The sequence below is a fragment of the Hypomesus transpacificus genome, chromosome 17 (assembly GCF_021917145.1).
Source record: "Hypomesus transpacificus isolate Combined female chromosome 17, fHypTra1, whole genome shotgun sequence".
Classification (NCBI taxonomy): domain Eukaryota; kingdom Metazoa; phylum Chordata; class Actinopteri; order Osmeriformes; family Osmeridae; genus Hypomesus; species Hypomesus transpacificus.
In genome coordinates this window covers 14,166,578-14,179,094 of record NC_061076.1, presented here as the reverse complement: position 1 = coordinate 14,179,094, position 12,517 = coordinate 14,166,578, and the positions used below count along the sequence as shown (strand labels likewise).

The 12,517-nt window shown below is 45.0% G+C and overlaps 1 protein-coding gene across 1 annotated transcript; it reads left to right on the top strand.

The window, feature by feature from the left end:
• The first annotated feature begins 1,027 nt into the window (after positions 1-1,027).
• Positions 1,028-4,542, top strand: desi1a (desumoylating isopeptidase 1a). The gene is made up of 6 exons (XM_047038078.1): positions 1,028-1,402; positions 1,666-1,687; positions 1,820-1,889; positions 2,209-2,318; positions 2,459-2,581; positions 3,031-4,542. Exons 1-6 carry the CDS (start codon positions 1,312-1,314, stop codon positions 3,119-3,121), a joined length of 507 nt encoding a protein of 168 aa, XP_046894034.1. The 5' UTR covers positions 1,028-1,311; the 3' UTR covers positions 3,122-4,542.
• The last annotated feature ends 7,975 nt before the right edge of the window (positions 4,543-12,517 follow it).

Sequence of the window (12,517 nt, the reverse complement as noted above, 5' to 3'; positions counted from 1 at the left end):
CGCTGCATGAAGTCGAACACACCTATTCTCTTTCGGATACTCTGTCCACGCCATGTATTTAACAGGACACATTCAAGCATTGATTCAGTTGCAAGTTCTATCATACTTTGATCTAAACACAAAGTAATTATCTCCCAGTCTACGATGATGGTGGGTGAATGTTAGCCTGACGTTGTCATACTCATAATTCTAGTCAGAATATGAGTCTGAGAACTCTCCGTTGGGCTTTGACTACGAGGCGTGTTTCAAACGAGCCTGGAAAACAAATGCCTCTTCGCTCAATTGGATAGATCTACAACCAATCAGAGCAACAGAGTTTAAACAGAAATTAAACTTTTACCGATTCCCGTAGGAAGGACGGCAAAAACATATTTTCCATCGACAAATGCCTTGATTGCGTCTCTCTGTTCCTCTTTCAAAATTAATGCGCTGTCGATGTCTTCTAAAACAGACTCGATGGCAGAATCATAACATCCCAGATCTCCAGCGGTAGCCATGTTTGTTCAAAACGAATTCAACTGAAGCGCTCCTTTGTGTCGTGGGTGATTACGTTACTGTTGATCATCTGTCCATCATCGTATAAAGCCCGCCCTGGCAATTTAATTGGTTCGCCCAGATTCTGGTTTTCTGTAGTTGGTCCCCAATACGAGACCCTCCAGACCCAACTTCCCGACCAAATTTTTTTGGGGGCGGGGAGAAGTTGGGCTGGCAGCCAGGCTAGGTGAATGTATGGATGTATTAGAAATCACATGGTCATATGGTCACTCATCGGTCTTTGTCAGGATACATTTATTTAGATTTTGTAACAAATCTCTTTCAGACAAAACAAAGTCAAGGACTTGACCTGACAACATAAATCCAGTATGTTTTAATGACATTGTTTGGTTCTTTCAGGAGAAAACACACAACGACCATCTAGTTTAGAACCAGCATGTTAGATGTTCGATTTAGAACCAGCAAGTTAGATGTTCGATTCTAGCTAATAATCAAGAACTAGAATGGTTATCGTCAATGTGTTCCGAAGGAGGCGCCAAAGCACCTTGTTTTAGCTAACAGCTAGCTAGCTAGCTTTTACTAGCTTCTTGCAATAGGGAGAAGAGACCACTGTCGCTGGGAATGTGTTCGAATCGTCGACCTTTAAGAGTTATACGTCTAACGCCGATTTAGGTAACCTTCAAATAATTTCGCAGTTTTTTTTGTTTCACATTTCACTGACTACGGAAAAGCAAAACCAGCCGGTCTGCAGCTGTCAGTTCAGGACAAAAGGGCTGCAAGACACTACCGGCGAATAAACTGATCGGGTTTACCGTGATGGATACAAATGGCATGAAGTACAGTGTACAACTGTATATATACGACCTATCAAGAGGAATGGCGCGTAGTCTCAGCCCCATAATGTTGGGTAAGCATGGCTGTCTGGAAACATGATCTAATCGGTATAGCTACAGTAGTAGTCAGCTAGTGTTGGAGTTAAGGAACATAATTGTGGTGCTGTCAAGCGAACCAGACAGTGGGCCATAGTTGACGTTAATGATTTAATATTTGCATGAGGAATATGTCATTCACATGAGTCATCAATTCAGGTGACCGGTGAACGTAGGTCTGCGATGCATTAACATTGTTTGAACATCTGCCAGCTAATTATGTGAACCCTCTTTATTGCAGGAAAACAACTTGATGGAATTTGGTATGAGCCCTCCTATACATGTAGACCTACAATGGACTTCCATGTTGTATGATACCAGAATTGTTCATACACTGTTAAGAACCAATGACTTGTGGGTCAACATGGATTCTCTGTGTGTGTACATCCTCACAGGCACACTGCCATTGTGGTGTATGGAGACGAGTTCTTCTTTGGAGGAGTGGGCATCTCTAGTTGCTCACCAGTAAGTCCAGCATGACATCAGACATTAGGTTAACAAAATTCACAGGAGAAAACCATGTCTGCCTGATTATTTGATGTTTGTGATCCCATGCCCAATACTTTCAAAATGGAATCGTTCAGCTTTTGGACTCAGAATAGACTGGTGTGCCACATTCCCAGTCCAGGGGGGTTCACTTGTACATCCAGCTGCTTCATACGACAGAAACAGAAACAGGACACCAACCCTATGGACTATTCTCCCGCTCACATAAGAATATCTGTGCAGTTTATTACCTACCATAACCAACTAGTTATGTCTGAAGAATGTATTTGTTTTATAGGGTGGGACCATGCTTGGGCCTCCAGACAATGTGGTCGAGTTGGGAGACACAGAAGTGTCAGAGGATATCTTCATGGACTATCTTGCCTCTCTGGGTGAGAGTGCATATAGGTGAGTTATTTCTCTCTCTCTCTCTCTCTCTCTCTCTCTCTCTCTCTCTCTCTCTCTCTCTCTCTCTCTCTCTCTCTCCTCTCTCTGTTAGTGACATACACACTGCTTGAGACAGACCCTCTCTTTTGTCTTCTCCACAGAGGTGATAGGTACAGGCTGTTTGAGCACAACTGTAACACCTTCACCAATGAGGTAGCCCAGTTCCTGACCGGCAGCAACATTCCCTCCTACATCACAGACCTGCCTTCTGAAGTGTTGTCCACGTGAGTGGGAGCCTCACAGATAATAGGCCTCTAGAACCTGTATTAGGATGTAGGATTAACACTGGGCCAGAGGAGAGTCCTCTCACAGATTTGGCAGTTCATGACCTTGGCAGTTAATTTTTCTCCTGTTACTGTGTAGAATGAGCTGTTTTCTGTCATTATATTTACACACACACACACAACATATATATACATACACACATATATATAGTTATTATATATATATATATGTGTGTATTTATATGTATGTGTGTATATATATAATATATATATGTGTATGTATATATATATATGTGTGTGTGTGTATGTCATAAATATACCTGACATTGTTCTTCAGCTGAACCCAGTCTCCACGCAGGTGCATCTTAGTAGCTGTTGCATGATGACTCATCTCACTATTATCCCACACTTGAGCTCTCTTGTTCACACCTTCTCTCTGCCCCCACCAGGCCGTTCGGTCAGATACTGCGGCCCATACTGAACTCCATTCACATCGCCCCTCCAGGGGGCAACGTCATCAACGGACGCCACAACAGTTAAATCTGCCAGATCGCAATTCACCCCACCCGCCATTATGCACGCTCACATACACGTTTAGGTAAACACGATAAATTCACATTTCGTTGGAATTGTGTGATTGGAGAAAGAAGTGGATACCTGATCCACTAAAAGTGAGTTTAGTAGTCAGTCTCTTGGTTTTTCGTGCTTTTGTTGGTCATGATTTGATTCTTTCCCCATCAGCAATGCTATTCTTGATTATTTCCTATTTGTGTAAACTAACTGACATTCTGAATTCACTTTGTAATGAAAACTGAATAATATGTCCATCGTGAGCATTCTAGAGAATGTCTCTTTGAGATTGATTCATATATGATTCATGAGACTATTGTCTTGTATCTCTGGCCAGGAGGGTGTGGGCTTCAATGGTCTTGCTGACCTCCCACCAGAGTGTGTGTGGTAGGCACACCTGCCATCTGTGTGTGTTTGTGACGCATACAACCCTGTGCCTTCATCATTCGTTTTGCATTCTCGCATACACACGGTTTCTATTACTGTGAATGTGTGGTTGTGTTTACATTGAGATAGTGTCATATCAGTGTTAGAAGCCTAGCACCAGATCAGCAGTAACACGGTTCGGTTCTATCTCGATGAAGACTATAACCTCGAGTTGGTTTAAAGCAGATCTGGCACCAGGCTTGAGTTTACAATATATGCTCTAAGTTGCCATTTCGATTTTCACTTTACTTTAAAAAGTCACACTTTATTGTCATTCAGACATACTTCAGTGCTTGACATCGTTTAAATATCAAGAGAATTCTTTGTTATTGAGACTAGAGGACATAGACTGAACCGTTTAACCTACTCCGACCAAATGTCCTGTGAGCTTTTCAGGGCTGGCAATAAAACCACATTCACTTAGCCTATCAAAACTCATTAGAAAATGACTAAAACGACTTCAGATGAGTTAGACATCAGACGACATATGCCTTGACAAAAAAAAACGAAACCAAAAAAAGCATTCTTCCCAGTGGCGCTGAACAGAGCTCCTCTGGGCCGAGCAGACTGTAAACAACAGATGGAATACTGTATTTAGATGGGTGGTTCCCACAGTAGTTTGTGTATGTTGCGACGACAGATTGCAATCGAGCCCAGGCCATCACCTGAGTTTTGTACTCACTGGGTTTCACTTGCATGATGTTCAGCCAACCTGACCACTGAAACGTATCACACAAACCCTCCACACCTTATACTTTTACATGCTATAGGACTTGATTCAGGATTTAATAACTGCTGGCTGCTACTTGTAATGAGACATTTCAATATATATTTCTGGATAATAATATATTTGTGTATGGTTGTTTATAAAAGTCATATTATGTCATAGCAAATATTATTTGGCATTTGCTTATTCACTTGTTTTGTATCTATCTATAAATAAAGCCAATGATTGCAGATTTTAATTTGACTTTTATTGTGCAATTACTTGACCGTTTGTTCTTCACTCTTGGTTCAGTAGTGAAACTGCAATGCTAGTCTAGATACAACCCCCAATCACACACACACACACACACACACACACACACACACAAACAAACACACGTCTCAGTACCCATGGAGAATTCAGAATGAGTGAGAGAGGGAAAATGATACTCGCCCTGTACTTCGGTGGCAGTCCTGTCAAAACGCATCATTTGCAGACACGGAGTAATAGTATTGTTTATCTTTGCTGCTCTTCCAGAACTGTCCACCAAGGGGCGCTCTCGCTCTATCTAGTGACCTTCAATCACTCCATCTCTAAAAGGTTTTACTCCAGGTTTTAAAACTGTAATTCTGTGACTTCCAGTATGACTTTGCAGGGTATAGCTCAACACACATATACAGTAGGTCTAAGAGTAGCCATATAATATGATCAAATAAACTTAGTGACAGATGTGATTGACTGAAGATGAGTTGAAGAACCTTTAGCTCAAGCCTTCAAATGACTCATGTGGAGGTATTTTCAGGCATACAGTAATTTCTCCTTGGTTTAATGGAAGCTTCCAGGCTTCCATTCCAATGGAAAATGCTGGGTTCAAATTGAGAAACATAAAACCGCTGTCAAATTAGTTAAACTCATGTCAGGGCAAAGTAGTTGACATGTTGCTACGTCGGTCTGTGAGAATAACACTGAGTCACTTTCCGGCCTCTTCCGCTGACACTGGAACATGACAGGCAGTGCTTCTTTCTACTTCATAATGTGACTCACTAAGACAAGCATGAGCAAAATTTGGGCTGAGGAGAGTGTTGGGGTTGGGGGTTGGGGGGTTCGACGATGAGACAGAGTTAGGTAAAACAGTGCCTGGAACTAGATGAAGGTGTCGTCATCACCAATGTCACCTTGGCCCGCCTGAGCGTCCTGACAGGAATAAAACACAGCACAGCAACCGTTGAGCTACATTTGCATAAGCAGCTACGTTTTTGTGTAGTCCTCAGGCTTTGGAAGAGAAGGGGGTTAACTAATTGAGTGGCTCCTTGTGTGCTCACGATAAATCACCTAATGTGGTAGGGCACCCAGCTTCACTATGGCCTGTCAAATGGCCAGAGGAACACATGTTGACAGCAGGTGCTCACTTCCGAGCCTATGAGATGTACCCACACAGCATACAATAAATGAATATGACAAATGTCAAAATTGTACGATAGAAATGTTGTCTCTACACCAGGGGTGTCAAACATACGGCCCGCGGGCCGGAACCGGCCCCCAAGGAGGTTCGATCAGGCCCGCAGGATAATTTGAAAGTGGAAAAAATGCATAAAAGACATGGAATTAATATTTTTAATTCGCTGTAATTCATGGATTATCCGCTAAGGGGCGCACTCTTTCCATCAGAGTAGAAGACAAGCCGCATCACTGAGACAGACTGAAAACAGCAGACGGTATCAATTAATACCTTGGTCTCTACTAGGGATGGGCGAACGATGCCTTGTGAAGCTTTGGTGGTTTCTTCCGGATTGTGCCGGCCCAAAGAGCCGAACTATCGGCGCTTTGAAAATGAACAGCGTCATCTAGCAGCCGTTTAAACTGGCTGAATGAGGCGTAGTGGTTGTCTCCGACGGTAGACTACCCTACGTTATTCAATATTTAATTAAGGCTACATGTGTTCATTTTGATCTGATATTAGTGCTCACACATTAAAATGTTGTGATACATCCGTAGGCCTTTAGAATTATGTCATTTTCTCACAGTAAAAGTTAAAGAATATCGTACGAGATTCACTGGACTGGGGCGCGAACTTGGGATCCCAGATTCGCATTAACAATATGTAGCCGTACAACGCTTTAACCAACTACACCACCGAAGAGATCATTACTTGTTAAAGCGGTTGGACGGAGTTTAAACGATATGGTCTTTATATCAATTAAACTAGATAACACAGAAGAAAGACATGATATTTTGGTTATTTATAGCAGAGTATGGTATAATTTTAATGGTCCGGCCCACTTGACATCTCCCTAGGCCGTATGTGGCCCACGATGCGAAATGAGTTTGACACCCCTGCTCTACACGTTCCATTCCACTATCCTGTGCAGCCGTGTCTGACGAGTCTACTGTCTGTTATCAAAACAAAAGTGAGAAGGTCACATGATGCACCAGTTTCTTTTAAAGTGTATACGGTCTTGGTCACCTCTGGATTCACTTGGGCGTTGTGTTTCTCGTGTTCAATTATGCTTGTTCGAGCATTCCTCATCTATCTTTTCAAGCTGTCGCTTTGTATGACTGTCTGTTTGTCATTCCCCTCTCGCGACATCTCTCTCTCTCTCTCTCTCTCTCTCTCTCTCTCTCTCTCTCTCTCTCTCTCTCTCTCTCTCTCTCTCTCTCTCCTCTTGCTCTCCTCTAGCCTCCTAAATCGCCCAGGAATTTCCGCTTGGTTGACCCCTCTGCTCTCCTCTTCTACCCATCTTCCCTTCACAGGCCATGTTGACCCCTCTCCTCTAAACCTCTTTCCCTGTGTCTCTATTTCTGTCTCCCTCCTTGTCACTGGATGTCGTTCTCATTCTTTTTCGTTTCACACAGAAAATCCTCCTTAAACTGTCCACTGTGGTTACGTTCACTCCTTTCTCTCGTTCCCCTTCCCCCCCACTTTGTTTACATCTTTTAGCTACTCTCTACATCTCTCTTAGTTTATTTTCACCCCCCCCCACCCCCCCCTTTTCACAGGCGCAGATCACCTCATCATTAGTATTCAGATGAGTCCTGGGTAGGTAGGCCACGCTACAGCGGTGGGCCTGGGGGTTAATGAGAAAGCAGAATGCTGGTGGAAGCATATCTATTTCTCATAGAGGCGTGACATTCTCGTTGCGTCGACCTCCTCTGCCTCACTCTCATTTGCCACCTCACAAAACGAACATCCACTTGCAGCTCTATTTGCAAGACCAATTACAAGAGAAACACTCGCTCTCGCAAGAAATGAAGCCGTTATCAAGAAAAAGGTTTGAGAGCTCAACTATGTTTTTCAATTGAAGCCTCGTTCATCCCTACCGGTGTGGCGTGAACACTCTTACAACTCATACTTTCATGAACATTTTCCACCAAGTAATATAGAAGAAGAACCTTGGAGAGACGACAGCGTCTTTACTTCCTGTTATTTGTCCTCAGGGAGCGTTAGCCAGCTGTCCAGGTCGCCATATGGAGGATCCCATGAGAACCTGACCTGCCGCACCTCCTGGTCTGCGTCAAGGCCTGGTTGTTAAACTGACATGCTAACGCATACATACATACATAAATAGATTGTGAATGCAGCTCTCTTCTTTTGCCCTTGCCAAGCAGACATTTTAGTCAATAGGCAGGTTTCCTGGAATGCCCTTGGATCGTAGAGTGTGTGACTGTTTTTTTTTTTTTTGCTTTGCAATGCTTTTAACAGTTTTATTCATCAGACCAAATAACACTGTTCTACCTTGCCTGACATCCTGCAATACAAATTCTGTGGAGTGCTCTCCCTCTCCCTCTCCCTCTCCCTCTCCCTCTCCCTCTCCCTCTCCCTCTCCCTCTCCCTCTCCCTCTCCCTCTCCCTCTCCCTCTCCCTCTCCCTCTCCCTCTCCCTCTCTCCCTCTCCCTCTCCCTCTCCCTCTCCCTCTCCCTCTCCCTCTCCCTCTCTCTCTCTCTCTCTCTCTCTCTCGCATCAAAACAAACGGAATCCAGGAATTGGCCTTTCTGTCCTGCAACCCCACTTACACAGCAGTGGGCTGATCAATGGAGCCACGCTGCCCATCACGGCAGAATCACCACTGAGCCTTACCCTCTCTCTCCACAGCTGAGATACACTCTATACGTTATTGACCATATATGGAGGTTTTCTGACACTCTCTTGTGAGAGAGCTAAAAAAGATGGCATCATACATTTGTGCCCGTCTTGTACACACACACGCACAAACACACACACGCACACGCACACCCAACTTCAGAGAGATGTGTAATTGGTGTTGTTCATTTTTTAAGCTTTTCGTAACATGCTTGGAACGTGTGTGTGTGCATGTGTGTGCGTGTGTGTGTGTTGATGTACACTCACATGGATCTGTGTGCACATACAGGTCTGTGTGATGTCATTTGTTGCCATGGAAAAATGATTTGTCCTGAAGGTCCTTCTCTCCTCCTCAACCAAGTGTTAAGGTAAGGAAGTTAAGCCTAATTAATTCCTGCACTAAAGACAAGCAAGCTGCCAGCCAGGCCCCGATGTGGACTGAGCCCTGGTCCCCATGGTCTCCCTGGCTTCAGGACCAGTCACTGCTACAGGCAAGCTCCAATTACAGGAGCTGCCAGAGGGAGAGGGACAGGAGGGAGGTTTGAGAAAAGAGGAAGGGAGGAGAGGTGAGGAGAGGTGAGATGACAAGGCAGTCGTATGGAGGAGAGGAGAGGGGAAAGGGAGGAGAGGTGAGGAAAGGAAAGGAGAGGTAAAGAGAAAAGAGGCAGGGAGGAGAGGTGAGGAGAGGTGAAATGAAAAGGGAGGCATGTGGAGAGGAGAGGAGAGGAGAAGAGAGGGGAAGGGAGGAGAGGAGATGGGATGTATGTGGAGAGGAGGGGAGAGGAGAGGAGGTGAAAGGAGGCGAGATGAGGAAGGGAGAGACAAAAAAAGAGGGAGGCCGGAGAGGTGGGGAGAGGTGAGATGAAAAGGGAGGCATGTGGAGGAGAGGAAAAGAGAGGGTAAGGTAGGAGAGGAGATGGGATGTGTGTTTAAAGGAGGGGAGAGGAGTGGAGGTGAAGAGAGGAAGAGAGGTGAAGGAAGGAGGGGTAATGAGAGGAGAGGGACAGTATATACAGGGGAGAGGAGATAAAAAGACGATGTATTTGTACAAGGTGGGGGGAGGGGGAGAAGCAGGAGAGATAAAAAGAAAAAGAAACAGAGAGACAGAGAAATAGAGAGAAGGAACAGTGTAGAAATGAAACCATTCAGCTCGGCTACACATATTTCTCAAACTGCAATCTATTATTATGTTAATCAAATTTCACGTTCTCGTCCTGGAGCATTAGCGGAACAGCAGCTTTCCTTCCTGAGCAGACTTACAACTGGCTCTCTGACCCTGCTCTCAAGGACACTGATAATCTCCCCCCTAATGGAGAACCTGGCTGAGGTTGAGTGCTGTTTAAAATTCCACCAAGGAAACCTCCATTTAGAGATTGTGGTCGAGTACCGTGGTCCGACACTTGGTGGCACTAGCTGAGAGTATTCGAATGGGGAGAGACTAACATGGACGATGTGGACGGAGGCTGTGGAGATGTTGTTGCCGCAAAAATGCCTTGTCAAATCTAAGTGCAAACATGTTATTGAGCTTGCTAATGTTTAAAACAAGTACATTTACAGCCATCTTACATTTACAGCCAGGGCTCTAAGAAAACTTCATCCGATAAGATTTCTTAAAAGGACGTGTCGTTTACTTCAACGAAGTCACCAGATAAGCCATTTAAACGAGAAACAAGTTACACTAGATTTGAAATCTGAAAACAAGATAATCACACTCACACTCTGAGTTTTTGCTGTGGGGAGAATATAATCCATGTAGCGTGAGGTGTGTTATATTATGAAAGGTCAAGGATTCTCCCCTTATTTCATCTCAATGGACTGAGAGGTGATGCGCCTAAGAAGCAATCACACTTGCCCTTCTCTCTGGGAAGTGGCAGAGGATGCACTGACACACTTTATTCATGTATACAAACTCTTGCATTGTACTTCAACACGGATGACCTTGGTGAATGGAATCATTGTACGTCAGAGAATGACCTGAGGATTAGAAAGTCCTGCTTCCTGTAGGGCTGCGGCTTGTCTTGCGTTCCTGTTATCACATCTGAAGCCTAGCACACCTGGAAGCCTCCCTCCCTCCTTCCCAGGTACTAACCTCAGCCAGAAATGGGGGGAGGCTGTTGGAGGAGTGTAGCTCTGTCTCTGACCTGGAGGAAGCAGCTGCCACCATAGGAAGCTGTTTTCTGATGAAGACGGCAACTTTGTGCAGGCACCAGTTGTGGGTTCCACGCTGTTTGACCTCCGCCAGGTCACCTGGGTCAAGATTTGAAGGGCTGATAGGTAACAGAGCAGAACGGTGTGTGTGTGTGTTTGAGAGAAGGGTTGTTGAGACAGGTGCCTGCTGTAACCAAGACGTCCGGGGGGGTAGCTGTGGATAAGTAGAAAGACGGAAAGAAGAAAGTGAGATGGAGTGAAAGAAAAGTGCTTGGGCGGCAGAGCTCTCAAATATTTGTCGAGCAGCTTAGAAACAGTGCAGTGGCAATCCTGTAATCTCTGAACAAAGTCAAGTGGTGTACCGTCAAAAAGCTTCCGACCTGATCTTTTAAGAGACACATTTTCAGACAGCGCCGAGAGTAAGAAGTGTTCTTAGGTTCTGAAGAGACACATTGTGCAGAATGGTCTGGTTCAACAGTTGAGTCCCATTTTGAAATATTCAAATAATGTTGTCAAATTTTCATCCGTCCTCAAATGCTTCCATAGGAGTGAAGGATGAAATGAGTTCAGGTTGAGACTGGGAGAAAACATAACAGTCATGTTCATCATAAATGGTTGCTGTGGCTCACATAGCTAGTCTGCCACTGAGAGGATGAGGAGTGGGAGAGACAGGGAGATGTTTGTTTACCAAACAAGAGAGGCAGGGCAGAGAGATAACAACACGTCACAGTGCCACACTTTTTAATTTCATGATGAGTTGAAATGAGTAGCCCTCAGCCAAAACATGACAGCATAGGGGGGGGGGGGGGGAGGGAGAGAAAGAGACAGAGGGAGAGAGAAAGAGACAGAGGGAGAGAGAAAGAGACAGAGGGAGAGAGAAAGAGACAGAGGGAGAGAGAAAGAGACAGAGGGAGAGAGAAAGAGACAGAGGGAGAGAGAAAGAGACAGAGGGAGAGAGAAAGAGAGATCGAGACAGAGAGAGGGAGAGAGGATGAGATAGAGAGAAGGGGAGAGACTGCATTGAAGAGAAAAACAAAAACACGTCCCTCAAAATCACTTGATCATCTCACTCTTTTTCTCTCGCTCTCTCCCTTTCTCTTTCTCTTTGCCTCTCTCTATCCCTTTCACTCTCTATCCCTCTTTCCCCCTCTCTCTCTCTCTTTCCCTGTCTCTCTCATCTTTCTCCTTGCTTCTAGCTGGTAGCCGTGCTGATTGCAGAGTGGATGGATATACGTAGAGATGGATTGAGGCGGACGGGGGAGATGGAGAGATGGCTTGTTTTGCTCCCCCCGAGCCCAGAGCCTAGTTAGTGGTCCTGGGTATGTGGGTACGTGCCTGGGCCTGGTTCCCTCTGGAGGAGATGGCCCTGGAGCACAGAGTGTTCCCGACACACAGACTACACTGCAGCAGAAACACACAAAAGCCTCTACTCTCTGCTCGACTCGACCCATCTCCACTCCACGGCCCTCCCGCCTGCCCATCTCCATCCTACGCTCTCCATCTTTCGTTTTCTCTCCATCTCGAACAATTGCCTGTTTTCTTTATCCTCCGCATCACAGCCTTGCTCATCCCCATCTCAGTTTCCAGCTCACTACAGCCATCTCCCTTCCCTGACTTATCACTAGGTTACATCTTATAGACTGGCTCTAGAGTGCTTTGTGATGTCCTCGATATCATTCAAACCAGTGGTGGATAATGAATAGACGTCCCACTTCAATGTGTGGACCTCTAATTATTTGATGATCTCTGTCATGTGAACTCTGGTGATGGTGTAATGCAGTTGTGCAGAGGATTTTTCACGTCTTGCCACAAACAAAGGGCATCTTTTATATGTTCTTTTCCTTCTCCTTTTCCTTCTTGCTTCTGCCACCATCTTCTTCCAGTAACCGTGTGTGAGTCTTACCTTGCTTGAGTACCTACACACACCAAAACTGCAGAGAAGCTAAACATGTAGGAGCGACATACACATGGCTCGGGCACGCGTGTGTTCTTCGTTCTGGGGCAGACA

What these genes read in the sequence shown, in the direction of transcription:
- desi1a (XM_047038078.1), top strand. Translation starts at nt 1,312, where the DNA reads ATGGATACAAATGGCATGAAGTACAGTGTACAACTGTATATATACGAC. An exon ending in GCATCTCTAGTTGCTCACCA is followed by an intron (nt 1,890 to 2,208) that starts GTAAGTCCAGCA and finishes TTTGTTTTATAG; the next exon opens with GGTGGGACCATGCTTGGGCC. An exon ending in CTGGGTGAGAGTGCATATAG is followed by an intron (nt 2,319 to 2,458) that starts GTGAGTTATTTC and finishes TCTTCTCCACAG; the next exon opens with AGGTGATAGGTACAGGCTGT.